The sequence below is a fragment of the Nanorana parkeri genome, unplaced genomic scaffold (genome assembly GCF_000935625.1).
Source record: "Nanorana parkeri isolate BGI_ZX_2015 unplaced genomic scaffold, ASM93562v1 scaffold1563, whole genome shotgun sequence".
Lineage (NCBI taxonomy): Eukaryota > Metazoa > Chordata > Amphibia > Anura > Dicroglossidae > Nanorana > Nanorana parkeri.
In genome coordinates this window covers 168,232-186,941 of record NW_017307831.1, presented here as the reverse complement: position 1 = coordinate 186,941, position 18,710 = coordinate 168,232, and the positions used below count along the sequence as shown (strand labels likewise).

The 18,710-nt window shown below is 46.6% G+C and overlaps 5 protein-coding genes across 5 annotated transcripts; all 5 read right to left on the bottom strand.

Annotated features, from left to right (window-relative positions):
• Positions 1 to 980: 980 nt before the first annotated feature.
• On the bottom strand, positions 981 to 1,354 carry LOC108798832 (histone H4). Its single transcript, XM_018570632.1, has one exon. The coding sequence runs from the start codon at positions 1,347 to 1,349 to the stop codon at positions 1,038 to 1,040; it is 312 nt and encodes a 103-aa protein (XP_018426134.1). The 5' UTR covers positions 1,350 to 1,354; the 3' UTR covers positions 981 to 1,037.
• Positions 1,355 to 2,177: 823 nt separating this feature from the next.
• On the bottom strand, positions 2,178 to 2,590 carry LOC108798829 (histone H2A type 1). The gene has a single exon (XM_018570629.1). It carries the CDS (start codon positions 2,568 to 2,570, stop codon positions 2,178 to 2,180), a length of 393 nt encoding a protein of 130 aa, XP_018426131.1. The 5' UTR covers positions 2,571 to 2,590.
• A 2,203-nt stretch (positions 2,591 to 4,793) lies between these two features.
• Positions 4,794 to 5,689, bottom strand: LOC108798818 (histone H4-like). The gene is made up of 2 exons (XM_018570615.1): positions 5,377 to 5,689; positions 4,794 to 4,899 (listed from the first exon to the last, which is right to left on the bottom strand). The coding sequence occupies exons 1-2, from the start codon at positions 5,682 to 5,684 to the stop codon at positions 4,794 to 4,796; spliced, it is 414 nt and encodes a 137-aa protein (XP_018426117.1). The 5' UTR covers positions 5,685 to 5,689.
• An 823-nt stretch (positions 5,690 to 6,512) lies between these two features.
• Positions 6,513 to 6,925, bottom strand: LOC108798830 (histone H2A type 1). Its single transcript, XM_018570630.1, has one exon. It carries the CDS (start codon positions 6,903 to 6,905, stop codon positions 6,513 to 6,515), a length of 393 nt encoding a protein of 130 aa, XP_018426132.1. The 5' UTR covers positions 6,906 to 6,925.
• A 2,966-nt stretch (positions 6,926 to 9,891) lies between these two features.
• LOC108798827 (histone H2A type 1) lies at positions 9,892 to 10,284 on the bottom strand. Its single transcript, XM_018570626.1, has one exon. It carries the CDS (start codon positions 10,282 to 10,284, stop codon positions 9,892 to 9,894), a length of 393 nt encoding a protein of 130 aa, XP_018426128.1.
• Positions 10,285 to 18,710: the final 8,426 nt, after the last annotated feature.

The following is an 18,710-nucleotide window of genomic DNA, read 5'->3' as shown; positions in this document are numbered from 1 at the left end:
CATGACAATCAGAAGGCAACACAAGACATCAAAGGGAGCCCAAAATAATGTGTAGAGGAAATGATGTGTGCAGACTAATAAGAGGTCACAACATCATGTTTGAATATGACAAGCCCCATGTCATAGGACTTTGTAAAACATTTTCCAATCTCAATGACATTCTGTTATCATTCTGCACCCACCTACACTCTCCAAGTCTTGGGTTTTGCTGTGTGTACATTAAAAACAACGTTCATTTATGGAACATCAAAGTCTTCAAGTTAGTGAATACAAAAGCTCACAAGAGGGAACTCAATCTGCTAGAAATACGTATTTACAAGCTGCACAGAAGTGTCTGTGCTCAGTCTGTAGCACTTTATTGTCACCATGTCTGTGATTGATATTCTTCCCCTCAGGATTAGGTTCAGTTGTCTGTTCTCATTGATATATTCTGTGTTTTTTTTTTTATAATGCATCATTCAGCCTTGTTCTTCTCTGCATAGAAAGATCAACATGAAGAGAATATACAAGTGAGATATCTCCCTGTAGTCTATACAATGTTTTCTTTTACAACAAATGAACTTCTGCATGATGTCTATTCTCTCCAAAAACAAACACGTTCCCATATATTGTAATAAAGATGAGAGAATACAAGTCTGACTGTATCCGCTGTGCAGAATATTACAGAAAGATAAACCATTTCATCTAGAAGTCACATTATTATACAGATCTATTCTTACTCGGGTTGTATTCCCAAGTTACGTTTAAGATTAAAAGTAAAAATCTTTTTACGTTTAATCTTAAACGACACGTTTAAGATTTGATGCGCTATTTATATAATACACAAACACCATTCTTATTAAATGATAAATACAACAGTCACCGAATCTGCCCGCCCCCCACTGTATACAACAGAAAACGTGTATACATTTACATTGTGACGATAAGTGGACCGATTGAAGGCAAGATCTTAATTACGGCTCTTTGTATGAGAAGGTGGGTGGCCCTGAGAAGGACCTTTGTGTAGATGGAATAAGTGATCGGAGTGTAATTAGGATTTAACCTCCGAACCCGTAGAGAGTGCGTCCCTGGCGTTTGAGAGCATAGACGACATCCATGGCGGTGACGGTCTTCCTCTTGGCGTGCTCGGTGTAGGTGACGGCATCGCGGATGACATTCTCCAGGAAAACCTTGAGCACTCCGCGGGTCTCCTCATAGATGAGTCCGGAGATGCGCTTGACACCCCCTCTGCGGGCTAAGCGTCGGATGGCGGGCTTGGTGATGCCCTGAATGTTGTCCCGGAGCACCTTCCTGTGCCGCTTAGCGCCTCCTTTCCCCAGACCCTTCCCGCCTTTACCGCGACCAGACATGATTACGCTTCGTTAGTCAGACAAACAATGAAGAAACGCAGCCCTCGTCACTTCCTTTTATGCAGAAAAAGTGGACCTGATGGTGAGCGGAGAGGGGAGGGGTAAGGAGGCGTGTCCGAGATGTTCTAAAAGCCCCGCCCATCTAGGCGGGAATCGTCTCCACACTCAGCCTCCACTCGGTTTGAAATCCCCGCTCATTAAATTCTTATTTGCCCCTATCTACAAAAATATTTTGTTGGAGCGAATGAATAAAGCGGTTTACTTTAATCGGCAAATTGTAACCTATTACAGAGTCTAATGGATTCCAACATTGTAACTGTATTATTGTTAGGACGTCTATGGACCTCCGCTGTTTTATGTGACACAGATCCCCCGTCCCCCCCACAGGACAGTCCTTCTCTGACATTTATCCTAAATACATTATAGACTTTTCTCCGGTTTCAAGAACTGGGACATCATAGTTTTAGAAGTCAGAATATAAATGGGATTTCTCCTTTCCAGATATAATCGGCAGTATAATCATCTTTGTCTTCACACTCACATATAGCGGTATTACCGGGCTGATTCTAGATCTGTAACGTTGCACTTCAGCAATGAAAGGGTTGGAGATCTGCGATTTGGAGAGCACACGACTTGATCGGAAGATCTATAGGGAGATAAATCAGCGAGCCAATCTCTCCTATTCTTCCACTTCAAGACTCATTTTATACAATTACAAGTAATTTTATACACATTTACATCTTGTATTAGGAGCTCTCTGTATGGAGATGTGGGTGGCTCTGAAAAGAGCCTTTGGGTTCTGTAATGGAAGTTAATGCTGATGAATGTTTACTTGGCCTTGGAAGCTTTATGACTTTCGGTCTTCTTGGGGAGCAGCACGGCCTGGATGTTGGGCAGGACTCCTCCCTGGGCGATGGTGACCCCACCGAGCAGTTTGTTGAGCTCCTCGTCGTTGCGGACAGCCAGCTGGAGGTGTCGGGGGATGATGCGAGTCTTCTTGTTGTCCCGGGCGGCGTTGCCGGCCAGCTCGAGGATCTCAGCGGTCAGATACTCCAGAACGGCGGCCAGGTAGACGGGAGCTCCAGCCCCGACCCGCTGGGCGTAGTTTCCTTTCCTGAGCAGACGGTGAACACGACCGACTGGGAACTGCAGACCGGCTCGGGATGATCGGGTCTTGGCCTTAGCACGAGTCTTCCCGCCTTGTTTGCCGCGTCCAGACATTCTAAAACAGCGATAGATTCTCTCAAAAAGTGTTTCCTTAAACCGCTCCCTTACTCTTATATAGACCATGAGTGCGCTGACGTCACATCCTTTGATTGGTCCAATTGAAGCCAGCCAATAGAGTTCAGACTTGTTTTCAAACCAATCAACAACAAGGAAATACGGATTACGTCATTATCGATCACATGACTGAGTCCTCCGCTTTAATTGAATTCATTGAAATCTGTCTGCGTCCAAATCCTCCTCTATGACCGAAAGACACTTTGAGAAGCCGCCACCACTTCACCGACTGAGCTGAGATCTGCTTTTATCTCTATTCATTTGTGTACAAACAATATTATAACTTCTGTTAGTGAGGTGACACTTCTTAGTGAGAAACTAATCCTGACAACTTTAATAATAAACAATATTTGGAGGTAAAATTCTGAAAGGAAACAGTCCGATTACATTGTAGATCTTCCCGGAGACATTGGAGTCATGTATCTGTATTGTATCCATATGTAACTGATATAAGAACTTGCTGAGTGCTGATACAGATGTTACATCTATAAACACTTGTAACCATGTCTGCTAAGAGGGAAAACAAATGTACTGTATTTTTCCGTGTATAAGACGCTACTTTTTCATAAAAGTATTTACCTAAAAATGGAAGGGCGTCTTATACACGGGGCCGGGAGGAGAACCGCGGTTGCGAAACTGCCGATACCTCTGCAAACTAGCCTCACGAGTGAAACTTCCAATTGCAAAGACAAGCTAACAGGTTTCCTCCAATCATGAGCCTTATGTGCCCGATGTCAGCTGATGCTGAGCCCGTAGCCAGTGCCCAGATGCAACAGGCTCCGGTAATGTCGGAGCATTCTAGTCTATAAAATGTCAGAAAACAAATAAAATACCGGTACCAGGAAGCGGCTGTCTTACTCTGCAAAATTTAAATTGGATGTAATCAGTTATGCAAAAGAGCATGGAAAATATTGATTTCTGAATTTTGGGTAAGAAAAGTGGGGGGCGTCCTATACATGGGGGCGTCTTATAGACGGAAAAATACGGTAAATCTGCCTGGCGCAGGCAGATTTAATCCTCATAAAAGATCAGAATCAGAAGACTCTGATTGAGAGAAGTGTGTGTGTCAGCTCCTGGGGGTCAGTGATCAGAAAAGGGGGAGCAACTCCAGGGGATCAGTGATTAGAGATGGGGGGGCATCTCCTGGGGATCAGTGCCTTGGCTCAGAGAGGTCACACATTTGGTTTTATGTCAGACCAGCCATTCTATCACATCAGCCAAAGTCGTCACTTCTGGTGACGCGCAATTAGCTGTGACAGTAAAAAGTGTTTTTGCGCATGCATTCTGATGAGTTGATGTCACATTAGTCAGATGTGTCCTTAGTCTTTACAGCGCAATGACGATTTGATTTACTATCACGGGTACTGCACCCACGGTACTAAAATCCTATCGTAATTTCCACCCATGAGCTGTAAAGACTAGGGACAAATCTGACTACCAATGTGACATCAGCTCATGAGAATGCAGAGCGCATGCACAGGAACACGCTTTTTACAGCTTTTTACTATCAGCTGATGGCGCGTCACCAGAAGTGATGACACTGGCTGGTCTGACATAAAACCAAACTTGTCACAGCCCTGAGCCAGTGATCACTAGAACGATCCACCCAGGAGCTGCCTCCCTTCTCGGAATCAGATCCCCCCCCCCCCCCCTCTATTCCTATTGTGGGGGCAATTCAATATTGGATTTACCGACTTATATTCCCCATGACAATCAGAAGGCAACACAAGACATCAAAGGGAGCCCAAAATAATGTGTAGAGGAAATGATGTGTGCAGACTAATAAGAGGTCACAACATCATGTTTGAATATGACAAGCCCCATGTCATAGGACTTTGTAAAACATTTTCCAATCTCAATGACATTCTGTTATCATTCTGCACCCACCTACACTCTCCAAGTCTTGGGTTTTGCTGTGTGTACATTAAAAACAACGTTCATTTATGGAACATCAAAGTCTTCAAGTTAGTGAATACAAAAGCTCACAAGAGGGAACTCAATCTGCTAGAAATACGTATTTACAAGCTGCACAGAAGTGTCTGTGCTCAGTCTGTAGCACTTTATTGTCACCATGTCTGTGATTGATATTCTTCCCCTCAGGATTAGGTTCAGTTGTCTGTTCTCATTGATATATTCTGTGTTTTTTTTTTTATAATGCATCATTCAGCCTTGTTCTTCTCTGCATAGAAAGATCAACATGAAGAGAATATACAAGTGAGATATCTCCCTGTAGTCTATACAATGTTTTCTTTTACAACAAATGAACTTCTGCATGATGTCTATTCTCTCCAAAAACAAACACGTTCCCATATATTGTAATAAAGATGAGAGAATACAAGTCTGACTGTATCCGCTGTGCAGAATATTACAGAAAGATAAACCATTTCATCTAGAAGTCACATTATTATACAGATCTATTCTTACTCGGGTTGTATTCCCAAGTTACGTTTAAGATTAAAAGTAAAAATCTTTTTACGTTTAATCTTAAACGACACGTTTAAGATTTGATGCGCTATTTATATAATACACAAACACCATTCTTATTAAATGATAAATACAACAGTCACCGAATCTGCCCGCCCCCCACTGTATACAACAGAAAACGTGTATACATTTACATTGTGACGATAAGTGGACCGATTGAAGGCAAGATCTTAATTACGGCTCTTTGTATGAGAAGGTGGGTGGCCCTGAGAAGGACCTTTGTGTAGATGGAATAAGTGATCGGAGTGTAATTAGGATTTAACCTCCGAACCCGTAGAGAGTGCGTCCCTGGCGTTTGAGAGCATAGACGACATCCATGGCGGTGACGGTCTTCCTCTTGGCGTGCTCGGTGTAGGTGACGGCATCGCGGATGACATTCTCCAGGAAAACCTTGAGCACTCCGCGGGTCTCCTCATAGATGAGTCCGGAGATGCGCTTGACACCCCCTCTGCGGGCTAAGCGTCGGATGGCGGGCTTGGTGATGCCCTGAATGTTGTCCCGGAGCACCTTCCTGTGCCGCTTAGCGCCTCCTTTCCCCAGACCCTTCCCGCCTTTACCGCGACCAGACATGATTACGCTTCGTTAGTCAGACAAACAATGAAGAAACGCAGCCCTCGTCACTTCCTTTTATGCAGAAAAAGTGGACCTGATGGTGAGCGGAGAGGGGAGGGGTAAGGAGGCGTGTCCGAGATGTTCTAAAAGCCCCGCCCATCTAGGCGGGAATCGTCTCCACACTCAGCCTCCACTCGGTTCGAAATCCCCGCTCATTAAATTCTTATTTGCCCCTATCTACAAAAATATTTTGTTGGAGTGAATGAATAAAGCGGTTTACTTTTACCGGCAAATTGTAACCTATTACAGAGTCTAATAGATTCCAACATTGTAACTGTATTATTGTTAGGACGTCTATGGACCTCCGCTGTTTTATGTGACACAGATCCCCCGTCCCCCCCACAGGACAGTCCTTCTCTGACATTTATCCTAAATACATTATAGACTTTTCTCCGGTTTCAAGAACTGGGACATCATAGTTTTAGAAGTCAGAATATAAATGGGATTTCTCCTTTCCAGATATAATCGGCAGTATAATCATCTTTGTCTTCACACTCACATATAGCGGTATTACCGGGCTGATTCTAGATCTGTAACGTTGCACTTCAGCAATGAAAGGGTTGGAGATCTGCGATTTGGAGAGCACACGACTTGATCGGAAGATCTATAGGGAGATAAATCAGCGAGCCAATCTCTCCTATTCTTCCACTTCAAGACTCATTTTATACAATTACAAGTAATTTTATACACATTTACATCTTGTATTAGGAGCTCTCTGTATGGAGATGTGGGTGGCTCTGAAAAGAGCCTTTGGGTTCTGTAATGGAAGTTAATGCTGATGAATGTTTACTTGGCCTTGGAAGCTTTATGACTTTCGGTCTTCTTGGGGAGCAGCACGGCCTGGATGTTGGGCAGGACTCCTCCCTGGGCGATGGTGACCCCACCGAGCAGTTTGTTGAGCTCCTCGTCGTTGCGGACAGCCAGCTGGAGGTGTCGGGGGATGATGCGAGTCTTCTTGTTGTCCCGGGCGGCGTTGCCGGCCAGCTCGAGGATCTCAGCGGTCAGATACTCCAGAACGGCGGCCAGGTAGACGGGAGCTCCAGCCCCGACCCGCTGGGCGTAGTTTCCTTTCCTGAGCAGACGGTGAACACGACCGACTGGGAACTGCAGACCGGCTCGGGATGATCGGGTCTTGGCCTTAGCACGAGTCTTCCCGCCTTGTTTGCCGCGTCCAGACATTCTAAAACAGCGATAGATTCTCTCAAAAAGTGTTTCCTTAAACCGCTCCCTTACTCTTATATAGACCATGAGTGCGCTGACGTCACATCCTTTGATTGGTCCAATTGAAGCCAGCCAATAGAGTTCAGACTTGTTTTCAAACCAATCAACAACAAGGAAATACGGATTACGTCATTATCGATCACATGACTGAGTCCTCCGCTTTAATTGAATTCATTGAAATCTGTCTGCGTCCAAATCCTCCTCTATGACCGAAAGACACTTTGAGAAGCCGCCACCACTTCACCGACTGAGCTGAGATCTGCTTTTATCTCTATTCATTTGTGTACAAACAATATTATAACTTCTGTTAGTGAGGTGACACTTCTTAGTGAGAAACTAATCCTGACAACTTTAATAATAAACAATATTTGGAGGTAAAATTCTGAAAGGAAACAGTCCGATTACATTGTAGATCTTCCCGGAGACATTGGAGTCATGTATCTGTATTGTATCCATATGTAACTGATATAAGAACTTGCTGAGTGCTGATACAGATGTTACATCTATAAACACTTGTAACCATGTCTGCTAAGAGGGAAAACAAATGTACTGTATTTTTCCGTGTATAAGACGCTACTTTTTCATAAAAGTATTTACCTAAAAATGGAAGGGCGTCTTATACACGGGGCCGGGAGGAGAACCGCGGTTGCGAAACTGCCGATACCTCTGCAAACTAGCCTCACGAGTGAAACTTCCAATTGCAAAGACAAGCTAACAGGTTTCCTCCAATCATGAGCCTTATGTGCCCGATGTCAGCTGATGCTGAGCCCGTAGCCAGTGCCCAGATGCAACAGGCTCCGGTAATGTCGGAGCATTCTAGTCTATAAAATGTCAGAAAACAAATAAAATACCGGTACCAGGAAGCGGCTGTCTTACTCTGCAAAATTTAAATTGGATGTAATCAGTTATGCAAAAGAGCATGGAAAATATTGATTTCTGAATTTTGGGTAAGAAAAGTGGGGGGCGTCCTATACATGGGGGCGTCTTATAGACGGAAAAATACGGTAAATCTGCCTGGCGCAGGCAGATTTAATCCTCATAAAAGATCAGAATCAGAAGACTCTGATTGAGAGAAGTGTGTGTGTCAGCTCCTGGGGGTCAGTGATCAGAAAAGGGGGAGCAACTCCAGGGGATCAGTGATTAGAGATGGGGGGGCATCTCCTGGGGATCAGTGCCTTGGCTCAGAGAGGTCACACATTTGGTTTTATGTCAGACCAGCCATTCTATCACATCAGCCAAAGTCGTCACTTCTGGTGACGCGCAATTAGCTGTGACAGTAAAAAGTGTTTTTGCGCATGCATTCTGATGAGTTGATGTCACATTAGTCAGATGTGTCCTTAGTCTTTACAGCGCAATGACGATTTGATTTACTATCACGGGTACTGCACCCACGGTACTAAAATCCTATCGTAATTTCCACCCATGAGCTGTAAAGACTAGGGACAAATCTGACTACCAATGTGACATCAGCTCATGAGAATGCAGAGCGCATGCACAGGAACACGCTTTTTACAGCTTTTTACTATCAGCTGATGGCGCGTCACCAGAAGTGATGACACTGGCTGGTCTGACATAAAACCAAACTTGTCACAGCCCTGAGCCAGTGATCACTAGAACGATCCACCCAGGAGCTGCCTCCCTTCTCGGAATCAGAGTCTTCTGATTCGGATCTTTTATGAAGAGTCAGACAGATCCTGAGCTTTGGTTCACTTGTCATCCAACTCAGCAAGTGAACCAAAGAGCCAATTTATTTGAAGATCTGAACTTCTCATCTGACCCAACAGTCTTAAGGTCCCCACACACCTTACAATAATCGTACGATAATCGCGGGAAATCCCGCGATCGTACGATTATCGTAAGGTGTGTGGAAGCCTTGCGACCTCTACTACTGTAAGGTCGCACGGCTTTAAACTTATGAACATGTTTCAAAACCCGGCGAGGATCGTACAATGTTCGGCGGGTGTGTAGAATATTCGTGAGATAAAAGCCGGACGGGCCGGTGTGCGCAAGCGCACACTGCCTGTTCGGCATTGCGGTAATCGGAAGCACGCACCTCAGGGGGCATGGCTTGCGATCATCGCAAGTACGATCTGCCTATGCAAGATAGGCAGATCGTATGTTTTTTTAAGTACCTTACAACTAGGGATGAGCCGAACACCCCCCTGTTCAGTTCGTATTCGAACATTCGAATGGCCGAAATGTTCGAATACGAAATCGAACTCAATGCAAGTGTATGGGGGTCGAATGTTCAACCCCCATACAGTTGCCGGTACATGTAATAAATACAGTGCACTGGCCCCCTTACCTCCGCTGCTGTCCCGCCCTCCGGTCCCCTGGTCCGTCCACTCGCTGTCCCGGCCTTCGGCCCCCTGGTCCGTCTGCTCGCTGTCCCGGCGGTTCATTATTCCCTAACATGTAACCAAAACTTGTCTCCTGTTTCAAGAACTGGGACATCATATTTTTAGAAGTCAGAATATAAATATTTCTCCTTTCAAGATATAATCGGCAGTTTAATCCTCTTTGTCTTCACACTCTCACATTTGGCGGTATTACCGGGCTGATTCTACATCTGTGACGTCAATAGAGTTCAGGTACACCGATTCCTCCATCAGACAATAACATGGATATGTAATATAAGTAATGCTCTGCGCTGAGAGGGAGCACGTGATCTGCACAGTATGAAATACAATTCAGCAATGAACGGGTTGGAGATCTGCGATTTGGGGAGGACACGTGACTTGGTGTGAAGAACTATAGGAGATAATCAGCGAGCTAATCTCTCCTGTTCTTCCACTTCAGGACTCATTTTATACAATTACCAAAATCAATTGCAAGTCATTTTATACACATTGCCATCTTGTATTAGGAGCTCTCTGTGTGGAGATGTGGGTGGCTCTGAAAAGAGCCTTTGGGTTCTGTAATGGAGGTTTATGCTGATGGATGATTACTTGGCCTTGGAAGCTTTGTGACTTTCGGTCTTCTTGGGCAGCAGCACGGCCTGGATGTTGGGCAGGACTCCTCCCTGGGCGATGGTGACCCCACCGAGCAGCTTGTTGAGCTCCTCGTCGTTGCGGACAGCCAGCTGGAGGTGTCGGGGGATGATGCGGGTCTTCTTGTTGTCCCGGGCGGCGTTGCCGGCCAGCTCGAGGATCTCAGCGGTCAGATACTCCAGAACGGCGGCCAGGTAGACGGGAGCTCCAGCCCCGACCCGCTGGGCGTAGTTTCCTTTCCTGAGCAGACGGTGAACACGACCGACTGGGAACTGCAGACCGGCTCGGGATGATCGGGTCTTGGCCTTAGCACGAGTCTTCCCGCCTTGTTTGCCGCGTCCAGACATTCTAAAACAGCGATAGATTCTCTCAAAAAGTGTTTCCTTAAACCGCTCCCTTACTCTTATATAGACCATGAGTGCGCTGACGTCACATCCTTTGATTGGTCCAATTGAAGCCAGCCAATAGAGTTCAGACTTGTTTTCAAACCAATCAACAACAAGGAAATACGGATTACGTCATTATCGATCACATGACTGAGTCCTCCGCTTTAATTGAATTCATTGAAATCTGTCTGCGTCCAAATCCTCCTCTATGACCGAAAGACACTTTGAGAAGCCGCCACCACTTCACCGACTGAGCTGAGATCTGCTTTTATCTCTATTCATTTGTGTACAAACAATATTATAACTTCTGTTAGTGAGGTGACACTTCTTAGTGAGAAACTAATCCTGACAACTTTAATAATAAACAATATTTGGAGGTAAAATTCTGAAAGGAAACAGTCCGATTACATTGTAGATCTTCCCGTAGACATTGGAGTCATGTATCTGTATTGTATCCATATGTAACTGATATAAGAACTTGCTGAGTGCTGATACAGATGTTACATCTATAAACACTTGTAACCATGTCTGCTAAGAGGGAAAACAAATGTACTGTATTTTTCCGTGTATAAGACGCTACTTTTTCATAAAAGTATTTACCTAAAAATGGAAGGGCGTCTTATACACGGGGCCGGGAGGAGAACCGCGGTTGCGAAACTGCCGATACCTCTGCAAACTAGCCTCACGAGTGAAACTTCCAATTGCAAAGACAAGCTAACAGGTTTCCTCCAATCATGAGCCTTATGTGCCCGATGTCAGCTGATGCTGAGCCCGTAGCCAGTGCCCAGATGCAACAGGCTCCGGTAATGTCGGAGCATTCTAGTCTATAAAATGTCAGAAAACAAATAAAATACCGGTACCAGGAAGCGGCTGTCTTACTCTGCAAAATTTAAATTGGATGTAATCAGTTATGCAAAAGAGCATGGAAAATATTGATTTCTGAATTTTGGGTAAGAAAAGTGGGGGGCGTCCTATACATGGGGGCGTCTTATAGACGGAAAAATACGGTAAATCTGCCTGGCGCAGGCAGATTTAATCCTCATAAAAGATCAGAATCAGAAGACTCTGATTGAGAGAAGTGTGTGTGTCAGCTCCTGGGGGTCAGTGATCAGAAAAGGGGGAGCAACTCCAGGGGATCAGTGATTAGAGATGGGGGGGCATCTCCTGGGGATCAGTGCCTTGGCTCAGAGAGGTCACACATTTGGTTTTATGTCAGACCAGCCATTCTATCACATCAGCCAAAGTCGTCACTTCTGGTGACGCGCAATTAGCTGTGACAGTAAAAAGTGTTTTTGCGCATGCATTCTGATGAGTTGATGTCACATTAGTCAGATGTGTCCTTAGTCTTTACAGCGCAATGACGATTTGATTTACTATCACGGGTACTGCACCCACGGTACTAAAATCCTATCGTAATTTCCACCCATGAGCTGTAAAGACTAGGGACAAATCTGACTACCAATGTGACATCAGCTCATGAGAATGCAGAGCGCATGCACAGGAACACGCTTTTTACAGCTTTTTACTATCAGCTGATGGCGCGTCACCAGAAGTGATGACACTGGCTGGTCTGACATAAAACCAAACTTGTCACAGCCCTGAGCCAGTGATCACTAGAACGATCCACCCAGGAGCTGCCTCCCTTCTCGGAATCAGAGTCTTCTGATTCGGATCTTTTATGAAGAGTCAGACAGATCCTGAGCTTTGGTTCACTTGTCATCCAACTCAGCAAGTGAACCAAAGAGCCAATTTATTTGAAGATCTGAACTTCTCATCTGACCCAACAGTCTTAAGGTCCCCACACACCTTACAATAATCGTACGATAATCGCGGGAAATCCCGCGATCGTACGATTATCGTAAGGTGTGTGGAAGCCTTGCGACCTCTACTACTGTAAGGTCGCACGGCTTTAAACTTATGAACATGTTTCAAAACCCGGCGAGGATCGTACAATGTTCGGCGGGTGTGTAGAATATTCGTGAGATAAAAGCCGGACGGGCCGGTGTGCGCAAGCGCACACTGCCTGTTCGGCATTGCGGTAATCGGAAGCACGCACCTCAGGGGGCATGGCTTGCGATCATCGCAAGTACGATCTGCCTATGCAAGATAGGCAGATCGTATGTTTTTTTAAGTACCTTACAACTAGGGATGAGCCGAACACCCCCCTGTTCAGTTCGTATTCGAACATTCGAATGGCCGAAATGTTCGAATACGAAATCGAACTCAATGCAAGTGTATGGGGGTCGAATGTTCAACCCCCATACAGTTGCCGGTACATGTAATAAATACAGTGCACTGGCCCCCTTCCCTCCGCTGCTGTCCCGCCCTCCGGTCCCCTGGTCCGTCCACTCGCTGTCCCGGCCTTCGGCCCCCTGGTCCGTCTGCTCGCTGTCCCGGCGGTTCATCGGCTTTTCTCCTTCAGTCCGGCCGCGGCTCCTCTGCCCCGCCCCCCTGCCTCCACTTCGTCTGCAGGCTGGGAGCCATACCTTCAGGCCCCTCCTCCGCTGAGCCCTGATTGGGCAAAGTCTTCTGTCCTTTTTTGAATCAAGTGTGTGTCAGTCCAGAGAATGGGAGAGTCCTGGAGGCGAGCATGCAAGGAGGTGACAAGAGAGCTGGAGGTCTTGGGAAGAACAAAGGGGGCGCTTTGGGGGATATTTTGAGATGAGGTGGGTGATGCAGGTTGGGGCAGATTTTTAGATGGCTTTGTAGGTTATTGATAGCACTTTGAATTTTATACATTGGGGAATTGGGAGCCAGTGTAGACATTGGCAGAGTGGGTGGTGGACATTGATCAGTTGGTAAGCTGTATAAGTCTGGCAGCAGCATTCATAATGGACAGAAGGAGGATAGCCTGCTTAGTGGTAGGCCAACAATTATTTGGAATACACAGCGAACTGCATTCACAGACAGTGATTTTATGAGCCCATGCAGTGATGTCCATCACAGAATCATGACTAGGGCTTTAATAAAGGGGCACCCAGATGTGTCCCCCTTATTTAATATACAAAATGTTTGGTGGTGATGGCAACATCAGCAATAAACATTTTGCAGTAAGCTCCCTAACAAAGACTATAGGCCACCACCTAAAATTGGAGGAGAAAAGATAGAAAGACATACCTTTCTAAGAGACCGTAACTCTTAAAAAAACTCTTAAAAACCTAGGACCACACAGGGACTCATATACACACATGCACACACAACACACACTTACACATAAAGGTTGTACTCGATGGACCTGTGTCTTTATTCAACCTCTGGTGGCAAAAATGCCACCCCCAAAACAGTGAGGCGAGCCTGGGTGCACAGAATCCAGCAGCCTTGGCTGCCTAATCACGAAGGCGAGGAGGAGATGAGGAGAAGGAGGAGGAGCAGCAGGAAGGGGCGAGTCTGGGTACCTGCAACTCCGGGCGACCGGCGGAGGAAGCTGAGTCCCTGAAGCATCGGGCGGGCGGCGGTGGAGGCCGGGGACCAAGCAGCACTGGTCCGGCGTGACTGTGATGGAGGCCAGGCCCAGCAGCTGGCGGCTCAAGACAACAGATGCAGATAAGAGGATCACACTGTGCTGGTAAAGGGATTCTGCAGAGCACAACATAGATTCTGCACAGCCCACCTGAGATCCTGCAGAGCCCACCTGAGACCCCAGCTTTCCTGCTACGTTAATAGCTGAACATGTCCATCACTAGATACAGAGTGTGTGCTGCATCCAGTGAATGATAGGTTACACAAAACCATAATAGACCACTATATATGTCTTTTTACTATTGTCCAATTTAAGTCTAGTCTGCTCTATTAAAACTTTTTCCCTCCACGTCTTCCAGAACAGCATGTGAGATGTGGAGGTACCTCCCCCCAAACAGGAAACACGCCACCATTGGTTGAAAAGGCCACCCTTACAGGATGTTCCTCAATTTATGTGTTTCCTTCGTCCGGAGGAGACGCGTCACCGTGAGGAGCTCTGTTTGGGGGGAGATATCTGGGTGCGTGCGGTCTGGTTTATCCCCCCCCCCCCTGAATTTACCGTTTTAGGCCACCAGTAGTCTCCTGGAGTAGAAAGGAGGTTCTCCTGGTCTTCTCTTTCCCTTACGTGTCTGGAGAGGACCTTGAAAGGCGGGTGTTTCCTCCCTTGGCTGGGTTCCATCGGTGCTGGCCGGTTGGTCGACTGGCTAGTGCCAGTGTGAGCCTCGGGACGCTGTCCGCGGCCTGACAGGATGCCGGAATACATCACTTCCGGTGGAAGTGATGTCATTGTCGGGGGCCGGAGGTCCTGCGCTCCAGGCCTCATTTCCGCGCAGGGGAAGGGTAGGGCTATTTGTCTCTCTATCCCCTGTTGCTCTGACTCCTTCTCTTCACCAGGGACCCCTTTTGGTGGTGGGTAGTTAGGTGTTAAGTTTGTCACTAAGTTGGGAATTCCTCCCAGGGTAATGGAACCTTTTTCTTCTGCTGTAGGCCAAAACCCCTGACAAATCTAGGAGTATAACAAGGAGAAAATGTGCAGTTGGTGACATTAAGGTCAGTCCAACCCACTTAAAGCCCCTATGTCAGTCATGTTAGGGTGACTTTTAAAGGAAGAGTCAGCATCGGCATGTAGTAGTCTCTTATCTACTGTCATGGAAGGATTAACTTCCACGTTTCATTCATTCAGGTCTATGTTGGATAATTTTAGGACTCCAGCCCTTGACCCAAAAGTGTCATCCCCCTCAGGTTTGCCAGTAGTGGCTGCTGAAGGTGTATCCCTTAAATCCTCAGAACAGGGCGTTTCGGATCGCTCGGGGACAGACTCTTCTTCTGAGGGGGGTAGTGGGAGGGAGGACTCTTCCAATTGTTCTAGATTTAATCTATCTTTGGAAGATGTGGACAACCTTTTAATGTCCATTTATGAGACCCTGGAAATAAAGAAAGAAAGGGTTCAGCTTTCCAGGCATGCTCTGATGTTTTAGGGCCTAGAGAAGGCTTTGTTATGCCTAACCTCCAGTTCCTCTTTTACCAAGGGTACTTCAGAAGCTCCTTCTGGAGGACACAGACTTGATACTCATAGCTCCTTACTGGCCAAAGCGGATCTGGTTTTCTCTCCTACTGTCTTTGTTGGTCCAGCCACCTGGATTTTTTGCAAGATGGGGCAGATAAACAGTTATCTGTACGTTCCCTCAAAGTGCAGGTGTCAGCACTCAGTGTCTTTTTGGACTTTCCACTCGCAACTTATGCCCTTGTTTCCAGATTTTTAAAAGCCCCAACAAGGGGGAGGCCTGTGTCTAGTAACGCATGTCCCAAATGGGACCTGTCCTTGGTTTTACAGGGCCTTCTCAGAGCACCGTTTGAACCGCTTTCTTCAGCCTCACTGAAAATTCTTACTCTTAAGACAGTTTTGTTGCTAGCTACTACGTCCGCTCGTAGGGTTAGTGAGCTGCAGGCACTTTCTATAAAGGAGCCTTTCTTGTCAGTTTTTCCCGATAGGATACTATTGCGAACTGACCCAACTTTTGTTTACCAAAGGTTTCCTCAGAGTTTCAAAGATCACAGGAAATTGTGGTGCCTTCCTTTTGTTCTAATCATTCGACTAAGAAGGACGACTCATTTCATTGCCTGCATGTAAGACGCTTCATTCTGGCCTACCTTGAAGCTACCAGAGATATTAGAAAGTCAGATGTTTTGTTTGTGTTGTTTTCAGGAAAAAATAGGGGATGCAGGGCATCAAAGTCATCCATTGTCAGATGGATAAGACTAGCTAGTTCAGAAGCATACTGCTTAATTGGGGTTCCTTCACCTATTCTAGGTAACGCTCATTCCATCAGGGCAATGGCCACTACCTGGGCTGAGAAGGCAGGAGCCACTCCAGAACAAATTTGTAGGGCTGCTATGTGGTCAAGTTTTTCATCTTTTGTTCAACATAATCACCTAGATCTGTTAACTAGCCAAGATCAGGCATTTGGGAGAAAGGTTCTCCAAGCGGTAATCCCACCCTGATGGTAAGTTCTTGGTTATCATCTCACATGCTGTCCTGGAAGACGTGGAGGGAAAACCAGCGTTAGACTTACCAGTAACTCTATTTCCAATAGTCTTCCAGGACAGCATGGTTTCCACCCTTGCTGGGGACTATGTAAATGTTATGGTGTGTTGTTGAAGTTTATGGTGTCCGTCCTTCGGTTCTCTTATATACTGAGGGACATCCTGTGGGGGGGCGGCGTTTTAAACCAATGGTGGCATGTTTCCTGTTTGGGGGGAGGTACCTCCACATCTCACATGCTATCATGGAAGACTATTGGAAATAGAGTTACCGGCAAGTCTAACTCTGGTTATCAACATCCTATAAGATGTGCTGTGGATCCATCCTGAGCGATTCATCTAGAAAAAGGTGAGATAGAAGTATCCATGTATTCCAGTGGCTTCTACAGGGGGGAGTGCTACAGGAGTCTTTAGCTTGGTAACTGCCAAAGTCAGGGCAGTAAGGGAAGTTTCTGCCATGTCAAGGCACTTATGACATTTCTGTAAACCTTCCCTTATGTAGGCCATATCTTGCTTGTGTTTCTCTTCCACCCTACAACACAGGACTTTACATTGTCTCTTAGTAGGGAGCAGAGCAAGGTATTTATTAGTAGAGTCCTGCAGCTCAGTGTCTCATAGTTTCTTAGCTGATGAACCATGATCACTCGGGGAGTAAGTCTCCATGCTGCTTGAGCAGTGGTAATGGGGAGGCCTCAAAGTCTAGTGGTCAGGTGCAAGCCTTTAGCCACTTAGGGCTTCACAAGGCCCATTGCCTTGTGGTGTGTTCAGTGGTTGAACAGACCGCCGAACGTCCTTATACTGAGTACCTCCTTTTTTTGCCAGTTAATGTTATGTTAAAAGACTGAGCGGACGGTATTATATGTAAATTATTAAGTGGGTCATAAACATTTGATGGTTTTTGATCTTCAGAATACCCATACAAAAATGTTTTTCATGTTCTCTTTTTTTTTGCTGCCACTTGCCTCCATCTTCTTATATCTACTACATTGTGACAGGTTCTCTCAGGTCAGTGTAAGACTCCAACACACTACAAGTACTATACACTGACCTGCATTAACCTCTGTGACAGCTGTGTGTGCCGCCCGCTGTGCGGGGATCATAGACGTCGCCCCCCCTGTCCCCTCCCCCCGATTCCAACTGGGACGCGTCCGCTGCTGCTAAAGACTCACCGTACAGGACCCTCAGTAGCCTCTATGTTCCTCCACCCATCTCTGCTGCTATTGGCTGAGAGGGAGAGTGCAGCACTTTCATTGGCTGCCTGGGTATTGTCAGCAGAGCGGGAAGAGACCTGCAGAGGAGGCACAACAAGGCTGCTGGGTGCTTCACATGGAGAAGACATGGATGCTCCCCCTCCCCCCACCACCACCCTTCTCTGTCCTCCCCCTCCCCCCACCACCCGGAGAGGAATAAGAGGGAGAGAGCAAATCACCACTGTAAGTCCTCCTTCTATCTTACACCCCTGACCTCCACACTCTGTGTTACACCCCTGACCTCCGCACTGCATTACACCCCTGACCTCTGCACTGCATTACACCCCTGACCTCTGCACTGCATTACACCCCTGACCTCTGCACTGCATTACACCCCTGACCTCCACACTGCGTTACACCACTGATCCCCACACTGTGTCACATTACTGACCTCAAAGAGTCCATGGTCCCATCACACTCCTGACCGCTAAGATCCCTCGGAGACGGGTGCAACGCTAATCAATGGGTGGTAGCCATAACAATCAGATATAGGAACAGAGACACCGGCACTCCAAAGTAGCAAAAAAAGTCTATTTATTTGACGCGCAGCATCGCAACAACGACCGTTTTGGGGCCACAGGGGATCCCCTTCATCAGGTGAAGGATCACCTGATGAAGGGGATCCTCTGTGGCCCCGAAACGGTCGTTATTGCGATGCTGCACGTCAAATAAATAGACTTGTTTTGCTACTTTGGAGTGCCGGTGTCTCTGTTCCTACATTACTGACCTCCACACTGCATTACACCCCTGCCCTCCACTCTGCATCACATTACTGACCTCCACATTCTGCACCACATAACTGACCTCCACACTGCGTTACATTACTGACCTTCACACTCTGCGTCACATTACTGACCTCCACACTCTGCGTCACATTACTGACCTCCACACTCTGCGTCACATTACTGACCTCCACACTCTGCGTTACATTACTGACTTCCACACTCTGTGTTACATTACTGACCTCCACACCTTGCGTCACACCCCTGAGCTCCACACTCTGCTGGTCCCGGCCGGCCGCACCGAACAATCTTGACACAAAGTGGAGGCTGCACTGTAGTCAGGCACATTAGGCGGCCTCCTCAGCCCACACTGGGACTTTGCAGCTGCCTAATTTGTGTGAGTTCAGAGTGCCTG